This window comes from Tauraco erythrolophus, chromosome 9 (genome assembly GCF_009769465.1).
Source record: "Tauraco erythrolophus isolate bTauEry1 chromosome 9, bTauEry1.pri, whole genome shotgun sequence".
Lineage (NCBI taxonomy): Eukaryota > Metazoa > Chordata > Aves > Musophagiformes > Musophagidae > Tauraco > Tauraco erythrolophus.
In genome coordinates this window covers 18911057-18926971 of record NC_141473.1, presented here as the reverse complement: position 1 = coordinate 18926971, position 15915 = coordinate 18911057, and the positions used below count along the sequence as shown (strand labels likewise).

The 15915-nt window shown below is 37.2% G+C and overlaps 1 protein-coding gene across 1 annotated transcript in view; it reads right to left on the bottom strand.

Annotated features, from left to right (window-relative positions):
- PLCE1 (phospholipase C epsilon 1) overlaps positions 1-15915 on the bottom strand; it is a 138569-nt gene that overhangs the window by 36763 nt on the left and 85891 nt on the right. Inside the window, 4 exon segments of the mRNA XM_086616447.1 lie at positions 2682-2686; positions 4010-4218; positions 4926-5184; positions 7019-7164. Of these exon segments, the coding sequence (XP_086472573.1) occupies positions 2682-2686; positions 4010-4218; positions 4926-5184; positions 7019-7164 (619 nt within the window).

The window sequence follows — 15915 nt, the reverse complement described above, 5'->3', positions numbered from 1 at the left end:
ACAAGCAAAAGGCAAACTAATTGAAAATCTTCCTTGCAATTTTAAAGTAACAAGAAACATGTTATACAGTGTATTTTTCTGCCTCTATGACCACAATACTACAATTACCAGGTCATACATAATTACTATATAATTTGAATTGCATAATACTGTACACAAACATGACTTAGGTCTCAGAAGAAAGAGACCTAAGTTTCTTCCTTAGAACTCTTTAGGTGTTCATAGCATTAAAAATAAATCAAACATTGTAGCCTCCATACAACAGGGACAATGGGGTATGGCCCTTCTGCCCCTGCAGCAATTTGCTCCTGTGCCTCACCCAGCTCTCCGAATGCCCAGGAAAGAGACAGCAGGTAAGTAAGAAATTTCCAAAGTTCATGATTTACTTGAGCTAAATTAACACTTTCAGAACTATTTTTCTACAAGTCATTACGCTGTTAAAATCAGTACTAACTGCACCAGAACTACAGATACTAATAACTGAGTAGTTAGTACACTGAATCAGGAAAAAACTTTAATTACCTACCTGCAGTTTTGTTCATTTAAATTTTAAACTTTCATTTCAGTGTCATAGTAGCTTTTTTTTTTTTGCATGTAATTCCTACTTGAATTAGAATGGAATTTACTAGACTATATTTAAATATAAAACATAAATAACTAATTTACCAAGAACTGAGTTCATAAACACTTAAAAAAGACAACTTAATTTTCTCTATATTGTTCTTTTATATTTAAATTTTACTGTGTTCATCCAAGTGAAATGTTGATTGCAACTGTGAGTTGCAAGCTGCTTTTAAAGCATATTAATTATAGAATCGTAGAATGGTTAGGGTTGGAAGGGACCTTAAAGATCATCTAGTTCCAACCCCCCTGCCATGGGCAGAGAAATCCTCCACTACACCAGGTTGCCCAAAGCCTCATCCAACCTGGCCTTGAACACTTCCAGGGATGGGGCATCCACAACTTCTCTGGGCAACCTGTTCCACTGCCTCACTGCCCTCAGAGTGAAGAATTTTTTGCTTAGATCTAATCTAAATCTCCCCTCTTTGAGTTTGAATCCACTGCCCCTTGTCCTATCACCACACACCCTTGTAAAAAATCCCTCTCCAGCTTTCCTGTAGGCCCCCTTTAGTACCTAAGTACTGGAAAGCTGCTGTAAGATCACCCCGGAGCCTTCTCTTCTCCAGGCTGAACAGCCCCAACTCTCTCAGCCTGTCTTCATAGGAGAGGTGCTCCAGCCCTCGGATCATCTTCGTGGCCCTCCTCTGGACTCACTCCAGTAGCTCCATGTCCTTCTTGTGTTGGGGACTCCAGACCTGAACGCAGTATTCTAGGTGGGGTCTCATGAGAGCTGAGTAGAGGGGCAGAATCACTTCCCTTGACCTGCTGGCCACACTTCTTTTGATACAGCCCAGGATACGATTTGCTTTCTGGGCTGCCAGTGCACATTGTCGGCTCATGTTGAGCTTCTCATCCATCAGCACTCCCAAGTCCTTTTCCTCAGGGCTGCTCTCAATCCATTCTCCACCCAGCCTGTACATGTGCTTGGGATTGCCCCGACCCACGTGCAGGACCTTGCACTTGGCCTTGTTGAACTTCATGAGGTTCTCACAGGCCCACCTCTCCAGCCTGTCAAGGTCCCTCTGGATGGCATCCCTTCCCTCCAGCGTGTCCACAACACCACACAACTTGGTGTCATCTGCAAACTTGCTGAGGGTGCACTCGATCCCACTGTCCATGTCTCCAACAAAGATGTTAAATAGCACTGGTCCCAGTACCGACCCCTGAGGAACACCACTCATCACAGGCCTCCACGTGGACACTGAACTGTTGACCCCAACTCTTTGAGTGCGACCATCCAGCCAATTCTTTATCCACCGAGTAGTCCATCCATCAAAACGATGTCTTTCCAGTTTACAGACGAGGACGTCGTGTGGGACAGTATCAAATGCTTTGGACAAGTCCAGGTAGATGATGTTTGTTGCTCTTCCCCTATCCATCAATGCTGTAACCTCATCATAGAAGGCCACCAAGTTAGTCAGGCAGGATTTGCCCTTAGTGAAGCCATGTTGGCTGTCACCAATCACCTCCTTGTTTTCTATGTGCCTTAGCATAGTCGCCAGGAGGATCTGCTCCATGATCTTGCCAGGCACAGAGGTGAGACTGACTGGCCTGTAGTTCCCTGGGTCTTCTTTTTTCCCCTTTTTAAAGATGGGGGCTATGTTTCCCCTTTTCCAGTCACTGGGAACGTCACCAGATTGCCACGACTTCTGAAATATGATGGATAGTGGCTTAGCAACTTCATCCGCCAGTTCCCTCAGGACCCGCGGATGCACCTCGTCTGGTCCCATGGACTTGTCCACCTTCAGGTTCTTAAGATGGTCTCGGACCTGATCTTCTCCTACAGTGGGCGGTTCTTCATTCTCACAGTTCCTGCCTTTGCCTTCTGTGACTTGGGCTGTGCCGCTGGAGCTCTTGCCAGTGAAGACTGAGGCAAAGAAGTCATTGAGAACCTCAGCCTTCTCCATATCCCAGGTAGCCAGGTCCCCCGTTTCCTTCCGGAGAGGGCCTACATTTTCCCTAGATCTCCTTTTATCACTGACATATCTATAGAAGTTTTTCTTGTTGCCCTTGATGTCCCTGGCCAGATTTAACTCTATCAGGGCTTTAGCTTTTCTAACCTGATCTCTGGTTGCTCGGACAATCGCTCTGTATTCTTCCCAGGCTACTTGTCCTTGCTTCCACCCCCTATAGGCCGTCTTTTTGTGTTTGAGTTGGTCCAGGATTAATGAAAGTAATTAATGAAAGAATTCCTGGAAGAAAGCATTTGAACTGAAATAAGTCAAGAGACAACATAAATTGACAGAGAAGTGAGACTGTCTGTCTTGGTTTAATCTCCTGCTCCACTTTCCAGAAGCAACTAAAGCCAGATGTGAATAATTCTATTACAAATCATTCTTTCAGGAAAATAATGATTATTTATTTGAAATGAAATTTAGAAATGCATGTTAATGAAATAAATGCATTTAAAACAGGAAGATGGTAGTTCTTTGTCAGGCAGTCACTTATTAGATTTTAAGTGTAAGTAGCTGAAATATGTTGGATACTTCTGAACATACAGATATTTCTAATAGACATTATCAATAAAATACCTCAAGCAGTAACCTAAGCATGATCTTTTATCCAAGCCCTCATGTAATTTTACAGCACTTCACCTCTGAACAGTACAGTTCTGTTACTTAATTTGAAGTTACTCTAACACGGTTACTTAGTTTGAAGCAGACGCCTATGTCTATATGGGCTGCAACTTCACTGAAAAGCAACACTCTAGGAGATCAAGCAATGTCTTAAACTTCACATTTACCGTATTTCTTTCTGGTGAACAGTACAGAATAAATCAAGTCTTTAAAGTGAAAATCTGAGATTACTGAACACCAGACTTTTACATGGGGCACAATGAAGTAAACATCTATGCAAAATAGCAGAACTACAGCAATGTGAAAATCCAAAATATGTACTGACTTACAAATGTTTTCTTGACATAATTCAAAAGTCGCAAAAGAACATGTCCTTAAATGAAGAGGTCTTTTGAAGGATAATAAATAACCTTTATTTTGAAGGGGGCAGAACGCTGCCTGAGCATGCAGAATATAATGTTCTGAACTCTGATAACAGATATGTCCTGGTGCTATTCCTGTCACCACAGATCAGAACTGTAATTGTAACTATGGATTTTTAAAGCTCTATGTGTAAGACAAAAAGGATTTACCCTTATCGTGAGAGGAAGTAATTACATCATGAGGGAAAATATAACTATGCAGAGAGTTTACAAGCATTTGAGTATCAGATACTTAGCATAACCCCAGGGGGGAAAAGTTCTGAACTGGAACAGGATAAATACAAGGGAAGATGTTAAAGTTGCCCTTATTTCTAAAAACAAGCCTTGGGAAAAGGAAATTAAAGATTAAAACCATGAAATTTACAGGTGATGATAGAAAATGACACCTACTGGTACCGGGTTTTGTCCTTCAAAGAGTTTTTTCTCGAATTGCTCCCTTCACTAAAATTATCTTCACTCTCTTCAGATTCCAAACTGCGATTACAGCTCCGAATAGTTTGAAAGATATTGTTTGCTGTTGATTCTTTTTCTGGATTATTTAAACCATCTTGGCCTACTCGTTGCAAGAAATTATCTTGTCCACTGTAATCTGAAACAAACTAGAGATATCTAGAAGATTAGTATAATAATAAATAGAATATGGTGTCATCTGCTTCTCACTGGAGACATTTTTACAAGAATTAAGAACATTTGGCATGTATTTCCTACTAGCTTCTAATGGGATTTTGCATCTAATTCCAATCCTAAACAGACCAAATCACTAAATAAATCAAGTAACATAAGTTAACAATAACTCTTGCAAGCTTTTTAAAAGCCTCATGTCTTAATCTTTTCATGTAAGAGGCATTTTTCTTTTAAAACCAAAATGATAAAACTCAAAGGAATTGCTTCCTTTCATAGAGGAAAAGCTTGATCCACTGAGCTTCTGAATTCCATTTTTAAGGAACTGAAAAGCTTCCAATTCCCCATGAGTTAAGTGGAAAGCCAGAGCATTTAACAGAAAACAGTTACATCTTTAAGGATTTACATACTTACTTTACCCAAAGTATAAACATGATCCTTCGGTACTAACTTTAATTTCTCAGTACTACAATACCGAACCAGGTATAAAGAACCCAATCTAAATTGCTACAGTAACTACGGGAATTAAATTGAGGTCCTGAACAGTCTAGCAACAGTCTGGTTTAGAAAACTTTAATTAGATGATGCCTTTGTATAAAATAATAAAAAATATAAAGTAAAATAATATAAAATAAAGCACTGGATAGCTATGAACATAACCTCTTAGAATATCAATCTGATTTACCTCTAATGTTTCATCCTGGGAGTTATATCGTGGACAGAGTCTGATGAGGCTTGATGCTCCATCCAAAACTTCACAAAGCTCTTTTAAAAATACACCACAGAAAGGAACAACTTTACAGCCTGGAATATTGAGTGCCCGGTTGACCACTTTCCTGTATTCAGATGATGATTCATGTTGTGCCATAGCATCTTTCAGACTTCGCATGGTTTCAATATCAGACTGGTCCATAAATTGCCACATTTTTAAAACTTTTCTTGACCTATCACAAAAGAGATCGCAACATTTATTAAAAAAAAATTGAAAACTATTCACATTCAAGTTCAACATTCACAGCACATATGTAACAGAGGAATTATCATCATTACTCAGAAATGAATTAATTGAATCAAGGTAATTATTTTTATGAAATTTCTGGTTGGTGGACCATTTCCCCCCTTTGAATTATTAAAGAACAAAACTAAAAAGGAGAAACGAGCAATCTGATCTACTGGAGTAACATTTGACATTTTAATAAAGCTGACATACAAGCAGGTTTTATAACGTTTTCATTGTGTCATTGCCTTAAATTTATAAGGGCCTAGGAAGAAATAAGAAAAGATTAAGGAAATGACATAAAGATAAACCGGGCAGTTCATTACATATTCCTTTAGTTATATAATGAACAATTCACAAACTTAGCAAAAGGTTCTTTTTAAAAATACATTTCTTTAAAATAATTTACATTGATTTTTTTTTCCTCTTTCACTCACAAAGTAAATTATTTATTGTCATGGAAATAAATAAATCAGGACAATGTTCCAGCTCTCAGGCACCAATGCAATGCCATAGATGAAAAGAATCTTTGATTTCAAACAGAAACAGCTCCTGATGCTCCCAGAGGGCTGCGAGCACCACTGGGAGGTCTCTCACCTTCTGAGCTGTATGTCTATGCAACGGTACAGACTTTTTATCCATCCCTGGCCCCAGACATACCAAAAGGTCTGTAGCAATGCTAACAGTAGAACACCCTTAACTCCGCTTTCTGACCCTGTCTTGGAAACACTGCTAATCAGCACTAGCCTTCCTCTCCTCTCTCTCCATTGTGCTGTGCAGATGCATTACAGATAAAATTTAGCCCTTAATTTTGTTTTACATCTTCCCTCCTGACTTACACAGCTTGGAGACTGTGGATGCATTCTGCCCAAAAGGACTCCCCATGTCTACGACTGTTTCAAATATGTTTTATATGCTAAAAACGTAAACAAATAGCTCAATGAGAATCCTTACAAAACCACAAAGAGCAACAATACAAACACTTTAAAGCTTCATTACATAAACACGATATTCAAAGAGGGTCAGAGCTAAGAGGTGGGAAACCTGATCTTAACTCTTCTCTATTCCATCTAATTTGCTGCCCTCCGAACTGCCTGTGCAAAGGCACTGGTATTCTGCTCCCTCAGTCCTGTACGAAAATGCAATTCTGTAGGAAAGTTGGCAACAGTCTTTAACCCAATGCTCTGCCCTTCTCCTGGAGACACTGCAGGTCTGGGTATGTAAGATCATGACAGCGTGAGATCCCAACATCAGTCAGTGTAAGTAAACTGAAGGGGTTAAAAAACCAGGTTTAGCTGTTTGTTTCATTTTGTGGGGGTTTTTGTGGGTTTGGTGGGGTTTGGGGTTTGTTTGTTTGTTTGTTTGTTTTATTTTAAGACTGACTCTTTTAGAATGTTACCATGATTACATCTCACTCATGTTCTGGAAACTCTAACCCCAAGTTACACTAGTTTTAGCTGATTACAGAGAAAGAACAACTGCTCTCCCATCTTCTTTTCACATTTTAAAAATTTCTGTTTAAAAAAAATCGGCATGTTTTTTAATGCAACATATTCAGCATGTACCAAGAAAACCAATGGTGTCTCCAAAGCATTTTGAAACAAACAGCTGTTAGCATGCTTCATTTTTCCAAAAGGGAATACTAGAAAGTCACAGGGTGAGATGATGTGATTTAGCCATGGATTCCTGTTCAGTCCATTGTTCTCCAGAGACATCTGCTTAACAGAAGCTGCAGTGTAATCTATCACTGAAAACCCATTTAAAAAAAGAGTTGCCAGTACCTTAGTCCTGCCAAAAATTCCATTACAGCATTATAGTTGCCCATATTCCAGCAGCATTTTGCTACATGGACTAAATATGAGAAGACTTCTCGTTTCTCCTCCATAGAACCTGCAGTCAGGATCAGCCAGGTAACCCACAAGCTCACCTTGTAAAATAAAACAGACAGTGCAGTCAGCCAAAGTAACGTCACTTGAAGTATTCATGCATAGATACGCAGGGTTTTTTGGTTTTCTTTCATCAAGAGGGTATCGGTCAAAATTCTACTTAGATGCTCACGGCCAAATCACACATGCATTGCAATCACACCTTACACACAGACGTACTCACATTACAACAGTTAAATCACTAACTACTCCAGAAATACTTATACTAAACAAAACCCTACCGTATCTTAATACAAGATATTCTGAACGTGCATTCAGGCCACAGAAGAAAACAGACAGCTTAAGGTAGCGCTGATTTCTAAAGCTGCCAGAGAGATTTGCAGTGTAAATTCTCATTAACAGAGCTTACAAATCTCAGCCTCACACTGAATAACTCTTACATGTTGTTCTTACAACATGGACAGTGAAAGTTTATAAATTGCAATTTATATTTCTGCTTAATTTCACGAATCTGGTAGTTGTATTTAATGTACAAATTTGCTAACTCCTATACGCACTAAACATTCAAAATAATTCACATGATCTATTTGCAAGGCCACAAATGAAGTAAACAAAAAAAATTCCACCTTCCTAAGTGTGACCATACTATCAACTTCTGTTCCGTGATTAATTAATGCCAGAATAAGAATTTAACTTAATACATGATTCTGTTTGTATTTAAACAAATAAAAATCAAACTTTTATTTTATCAGTGTGCAGATTTTCTTTCCGGTTTATGTTCCCAGAACATCCATAAAAAGTAGCTATATTTCACATGGAAACCTAATTTAAACCAACTGTTCCTTTTTACAATGTGATTCCCTGGGGGCTTGATTTTTGTCATTGTGTAAACACTTAGGAAGCAATAAATGTGATTTGTTTACTGACACAGAGTTCCATTCTTTGGTCCTGAAGGATTCAAGTGTTTACACACAATATCAGTGTGAGGAGAGGCTTATAAAAACTAGAAAATGTTACTTCACCCTTCAAAAGGTATAGACTTTTATTTTAAAAAAAACAAGCATGAGAATTAAAATGTAGATGCATTAGTACTAACAGGAAAAAATCCACTTAAAATACATAAGGCTTCCATTTATTCAAGTCTATAAGCCTCTCACTCCTGAGGGAGAACAGTCAAAGAACATGAAAAATCTGGAGTTACTTTTCAATCTTTCTGATGCCCAAATCAATCAAGAACAAAAAAAGAGAAATGTCTGATGAGAAGACGAGCCATAGGTCCAATATAAGTAAAGTATATCTGTGTACAAATAATCCACGTTTTTAAGACTGAAGAAATGAGGTTATAAAATCATTCTGTCTTTCATATGGTGAGGACATACTCAGAAGTGTGTACCACAGGTACAGGGATGCTCAAATGGGATGTGAGGATCAGGGGACAACAGACCCGTTAAGAAACAGCAGTCCACCTGTTCTAGCCCTCATCAAAGAGCTTGGGTATGGAAGGCAGGAGCTGGAAGAAACCTGCTTCAAGTCTAGTAACAATCAAAAGAAAACAGGTTAACTACCGTCTCAGTAATTACTGTATGTTTTTGTAACTACCATATAAGAATAGCAAAGAGCAGGAGCTTTCAACAAAAGTGGAATGAGTACCAGAGTCTAATGCTGTACGTGTAAACATGCTCAAGAAGCTTTCCCAAACACAGCCTTAATGCACTGTCACTGTAGCAGCCACCATACAAAAGTAAATAAATAAATAAAAACTATTCATATTAGATGTCCTATACAAAATATATCTAGTCCCTGTGCCAGCTCTGAATGAAAATTTGAATTTAGTTGAAATTTTATTTGAAGTGCTCCATTGGTTATTCCTAAAATGCAAAAACTGAATCAGCAAAGAAGTGCATACCTAAAGAGCATGAAGGTACGGAAATATTAAAAAAAAAAAAAAAGGGGGGTGGGTCAAATGAGGGCAAAACCATAATTAAAGGTAATAAGTAAAATGCTTAAAAATATCAGAAATCATGAAACAAAACAGTTAAATCTGCAATTCAAGATTGGCATAGATTTGTTTGCGTATGCTGGAATAAAATTACATATTGTTTTTGGATATTATTCCCATTGTCCAGAAATGGCTCCGTTAGGGAATGAAAATGCTAAACATGCAACCTCACAAAAAAAATTAGTATTTGTTTGGTATGAAATACCGAGTGTGGTAATGACAGTTTGATTAATATGTGTTTAAACATATTAAAGAATAATATAATTTTGAACAGATGCGTTCTAGTCTAAGGTAGTAAAGATGTAACAGACAGGATAAAACAGTATCAAAATTGATAAAGACAGTCTAAAAAGGCAATTGAATTCAGACTTCCCACTAAGAAGTAACCTTGAAACTAGGACAGTCACTTGTTGAAATTTTATTTAATAGAGAGTTTAGGACTGCTATAAACAGTTATGATGAACTCTTACAAACACTATGTAAAAGCAAACAAAAAACGGTAAAGGTCAGCATGAACAAGCTTTTGCAGCCTCAAGATGTCGTATGTATACGCAACAGCAAAATAAGGGTGCAAAAGGCAGTAGTCTCCCTTGAAGTTTATGCTCACTCCTCTTGCAGGACAAGAATAGACTTATAGGAAGAGTAGAAAACATTTAAAAAATCTTTCACTAAACAAGAAGGAAAAATAAATTATCTGAATCTCTAAATCTTACAACAGAATGAGCAAAGGCAGATATAATGGATTGGGCAGAATCAGGGGACAGAACTGAGCATCTAAAGATACAACCCACTCCTGAACAATAATTAAAACGCCTGTTTTAGAAGCTTCCGTCTTTTCAGATTTCCTAGAGATCAGGAAAAGTGTGAGGAGCAGGCTGCACCTTCAGTCAGATGCAGATATTGGAAAATTTCATTCATATCATTTTACGTGTTGATGAACTAGAATGAATGAAATAGAACTGTTCCTCTGCATATGCTACAGACTGTTTCGACTTCTGGTTCTCTTTATGTCATACCTAGCAGTAGGAAGGAGTACAAGTAGACCTTTCTGGTGGTTCTGAATAGCATCAAGTCTCCATGAAGTTTTTCTATTAATCATTCAGAGATGTTTGTTGATTAATCTGAATGCATCATACAGGCCCCAGAAAGGGGAATTATGGGCTTCTGTAAAAGCACAGTAGCCTGGTACCCCAAAACTGATTTCTTGGAAAGTTTAATCAGTCGAATGGGGATGACTAAAATGCAACAATACTGTCAGAAAGGAGGGAGGCAGAGGAAAGGAGCTGTGAACAAAGGCTGTCTCCTTTCATTCAGTGAGGTTACTGCTGAGTGCTGTGTCTAACATCTGCAAAAGTTTTCTACTTCTAGCTTTTTTAGTGAAGAGAGCTGGAAAGGGAGGAGAATTCAGTCAAAATTAAATGTGGTCCTAGAGCCCAGTTAGGAAACAAACACGGAATTAATAAGCAGAAAGATCAGTTATCCACTTAAAATGCCATAGAAGATTTTTCTCACAGGAGTTTTGAAGATGGGAGATCTGGTTGAATCAGTAGGCTTTAAAGGAGCAGAAAATTGAAGCTGAACTTCTGCTGACTTAAGGTCACTTCCCAGCTCTGAACTCCCTGAAGATTTTATTCTGCCTAGGCAGACTGAACCGATCATGAAGAACTTTATCATGAAGAACAATATTCTAAATAAACACATACTGAAATACCTTGGGTATGGCATTAACTTGACATGATTATTCACAACGGCCATAGGTAAAACAAGCAATGTACAAACAACACTGAAATGCAGGTAAGCTGAAAGGACTGTGATTTTCAGGAAACATCGTGTTTGACAACTTAGAGGAAACAAGTTTATTAATTAAAACACTCATTAAACAATACTCAGTAAACATACTCATGAATTTTGTTATTATTATCACATTATTATGATTATGATTTTGCTCATAAATATATGAACATTCCAGAGTACATCCTCAAAGAAATGTCTTCATAGAAATTACTGACATTCTCAAATGACTAGATCCTCAAAATACCTCATAATGCATATACTATATTTTTGCTGCCTGGAATGCATAAAGCTTCCTCTGCACAGATGGTGTACAAGAAATAATAAACTTTTCAAGATTTTCATTCAAATGAAAGTTCAGAATTGGGATTCCCCACATGTTGTCTGTGTACATCTGAGCTAGATACACCTCACACAAAAGAAAAGCAGAGAACAATTCTGTATACGTATGTATTTCTTGGTGACTATGGAAATCACCTGGACGTTGAATTGAAAACCCTTGAGTTTGCACTTTGGCAAGCGAGCAGCACAGACAGTATTCTGGAGGGGGACAATTTCTCTGTCACTAAAACCAGGTGCAATCTGTACCCCAAAGAGGGGGTTTCCAGGAGGCTGAACAGAGCAAAGGGATGCTCCATCCATCCTGGCCAGAAGCAGGCCCTAACTTCTGGACACTTCAGCCAGTTGGATACAGAATGGCACCTCCTCTTCCAGCACTTCATTCGTGGATGACTTGCAGAGCTTCGCAACTCTGGCAAGGCCTGCACCAGCTAGCTCTGGGAGCGGAGACAGCACACCCCAGCCAAACGAGTGCGCAGTCAGTGACTTGCCAAGGAGATCAAAATACATCAGGAGTATTTGTCAGCATGAGCAGTAGCGCTTTTTGCACCAAGTTTTTGTGTTGGGTATCACTAATTTAACATCAGATCGCAATCTACATATTGACATATTAATCGTTATTTCCTTAGATCACTTTTTTTCACACTTGACTTAGTGCTGTTTACGTAACTCATTTTAAACTCCCTTCAGAACAGAAATCTTCATCACAAACCTATAATTAGATTTCCGCTGCACCGCCTGAGTCTGAAAAGTATGAGAAAAAGTATCCTGGCTTCATTACGATAATCCACATGATTGCGAGACACAAGAAAAGTAGTAAATTGAAACACAATCCACTCGAGATGACAATAACATCCTTCTTTTCATTCAGATGGATAAAAGTGAGTGTTTTTCACAATTACTGTGTACTAATATTAAGCTGTAAACAAACAAAATCAAATAGATACTTAGTTAAGATTTCCATATTTGCTGGTGACTTAATACAGAGAAGCACTGACAACATTGTGCCAAATTAATTTCTGATATATTGTAAAGTAGCCTTATTTGGAAATTTTCAGAGGTACAGAAGCCTCCTCCAAATCTTAATCTGAGCGCACAGGATCTGCATCAAATCTCCGGGCAACGCAGTTTGTAACTGAGCAACGATCTGTATAGTTCTAAGTTTTTTGAAATTGTATCACCTCTTACTATGTTAACTGCACTAAAATCTATTACTTTCAATAAATGTGTTTTTTTTAACGTTTTTAGGCTTCTCTTGCTTTGATCAAAGTTTTCAAATAAATTCAAGTTAAATACTGCTAACGCATTTGGGAAATTATAATATTACAATATAATTATTATAACTCAGTTTTAATCTTCAACATATTGTGAATATTTTTAAGTCAGTGACTGAGTCTCATTAAATGTTCCAACTTACTTAGCTTGGAATTTTTCACAACTGTAGCAGTGATAGACCTTTATTTAGGATAGACAAACCTTCTTTTGCAGAACATCACATTCCCAGAAAGCACCAAAGATTTCTGTTCTGATTTTCAGAATTCCCTTGCCATTTGTATTTTTTTTACAAGGCAATTAAATAGACAGAAAAGTTCCTATAACTCAACTGTCAGAATTAATAGTAGGAATACACTTTCTTATAGTATTTTATTAATGGAAAATAAATAAACCTATCTTAAACTTTTAAACATGGGAAATCTACATCAATCATTCAAAAAATAACATGAGACTATGTTTTTGACTGCCTGATCACTGAACTACCACTGATTTGAAGTCATGCCTATTTGCAGGCAAAAATCTCCCAATTTGTCAGGGGCAGGATATCGCTTATTACTGATGCTCAGTAGCTTTTACCAATATAACATGAACGATGTAAAAGAGACACTCATGATGGAACTTGATCCTCAAGGGATGGCACATGACCTTAAAACCCTCACAAGTTTAAACTACAGGATTGTTTACCATTTACTCTACAAGAATCTTGCTCCATGCCGTACACAGGATGGAACAGCACTTAATGCATGTTGAATTATTAACTACATCCCTAAATTTGTCATGGATTTACTTTATTTCTTGTAGTCTTCTAATACTCAAGATTATAATAACTCATACATATATAATTATTTACCATCCTTTATAGAGCTGCTAGAGAATGTATTCTGTAATTTTTTTAACAGAAACTAATTTATTCTTTATCTTTTATTAGAATGCAAATGCAGAAATGGTATTGAGAGAGGAAAATATTAAGAATCTCCACCTGCAAAGCTCAGTGTTTTGTCGTTTGTACTGTTTTACACTCATTTCCCCAGCTCTGAAGTTTATGAGGCCTTTACAGCAATTCCCAAGCTATGTACTTCAGTGGGTGATGCTGCATTGAAGAAATGATTGTCTTCTATTTTTATGTTACATTTTTCAGGAACTTCATAATACTCAAGAGATGCAGCTTTCGGAGGTGAAATTAGCAAAAACAGCTGTCTACCTGAAGTTAAACACTTACCGTTGCTAGCAAGTAAAATAAAATCTTTTGTCTTACCACAAAGTAAGATTACGGTACCTACCTTCTCTGACACCTAACATATAAAAATTAGCCATGGATATATTTCTATAATAAATTGCAGCTGATTTAACCACTGCCTACACAGGGGCAAGAAAGCAAGCCGTTTAAATACTGACAAAATAAAGCACGTGTAGGAGAGGTCTCTAAGTACAAAACAAGAAGTTCTTTTCAGACATTCAAAGGATAAGCATGACAATCTGTAAGTCATTGATCAAGCCATTCTGGTTTTAATCATTTTGTTTGATAAAATCAATAAATTTAAGTAAAATCTGAAGAACCTGAATAATCCATGTAAAACAATAACCCTCATCAGATATCATATAGTATTTATGGCAAGAGGAAAAAACATACATTATCTTGTTTAAAAGCAGAATTTTTAGTATATCAGCATACTCTGATTTCTCCCTCTTTAAAAAAAAATTAAATCCATCTTTCACAACATTACAAAGTTTTTCCACAAAGCAGAAATGTTGTTGAGGGTTACTATACTTCTAAAACTAGAAGGAGCACATTCATATTTACGAGGCCTTTAAAGACACTAACAGTGTCTTTAAAACAGATGCAGCACTAGCACTAATAGCTGGCTGCCACAAGTTCCTTTGCATTGCTCACTGTGCACAAACCCATCAGTGCATACTGATGATTATAAGGATCACAGTATATAATACAGCACTGGTTTATTTTACATGGGTTTCACTAAAGTCTCATTATTAAAATTTTTGGGCTTTTGCAATAATACGAAACATAATTTTTTAATCTGAGTTTTTTAAATTGCGTATCTCATGAGCAGATGGTTCACCTTACATGCTTGAGTGAAATTATATAACCTTACAAAGAACATTTACCATTTTAAATCTGATTAAACACTACTCCAAACAAGGACTGGAAACAGTTCGATATTTGTACAAACACAATCTTTTAAAAAGTATTATGCAAACCCATCTAGGCACTGAAAAAAAATGCTGAACTAAGAGACAGAGTGCAATATTTATTTACATTCCATTATTTCAGTAAAATTATATGTCTCTGTTTTGCTAGCGAGAGTTTAAACTTGTGTTTTGAAGGAACAATGAAGAAAACTTACAAATTTAAACCATTAAAAATAAAACCATCATTATCATTTAGTGTCCTAAATAGCCATATTTTTAATTATTTTTACTGAATATAAGAATGACTTAGTGAATGACGAAACCATCCCAGTGGCAATTCAAACACTTTTACCTTCTTAGCTTATTTTTTGGCAATTCGCATCTTTCAAAAAAATCACCTTATGTATTGAGCTTCTTATTTTGCATTTTCAGTTCCATAGGGGGGACTACTTTTAGACTGTTTGAATGATCTTTCAATCTGGTGCAATTTTCAATCCAGGACATCATAATTGCTTTGCACAGATATCTCAGTGTGGAAAATTAAATGCTTCATTTTGTTTTAAGTTTTTATTGCTTTTCTTTTACTTGAAGCTGTGGCCAGAAAGATCAAGTTACAAGAGACCCTTTTCATGTCTATATAAAGCAATGCTTGAAATTATTTAAAATGTTTACATAAATGTTTACCACATGAACACTGAACTTGCGTTTCTGTGGTTGCTTTGCTGGCAAGAGGCAGAAGAGTGGCTGGGAGTAAAAAGCATAAACGTGTAAGAGTCTGGGAGGGTAAAGATACAGAAAAAGAAGCAGGTGCCCAGGAAGACTGTGGCATACCATAAAGGTGTGTTACTGAGTAAGGACCACATGGCACTTGAGGTAAAGCAGCCAGGTGAACTCATAATAGCATATAGGAATTGGAGAAAAGGACTACATGGAGAAAGGCACAGTAGACCAACAAAATGGAGAGATGGAAAAAAGTATGTTATTACAGTTGTCAGGGTCCTAAAACACACTTAGGTATCACTCGTCTAATCTCTTCACAGATACCAGGGCTCTGCTTAACTCTGCAAAATCTCCTTAATAGTTTCCTCCCACAGTTTTTATACACCCATGAAAACTAAACTCTGGCCGTCAGTGCTCTATCAGAGCAGAAAAATATATTACTACTATTAGCACTACTACTACTATTACTGTTATGTGCACAGCCTTAGAGAATCCAAAAGCCAATTGTTTTGCAAAGCTA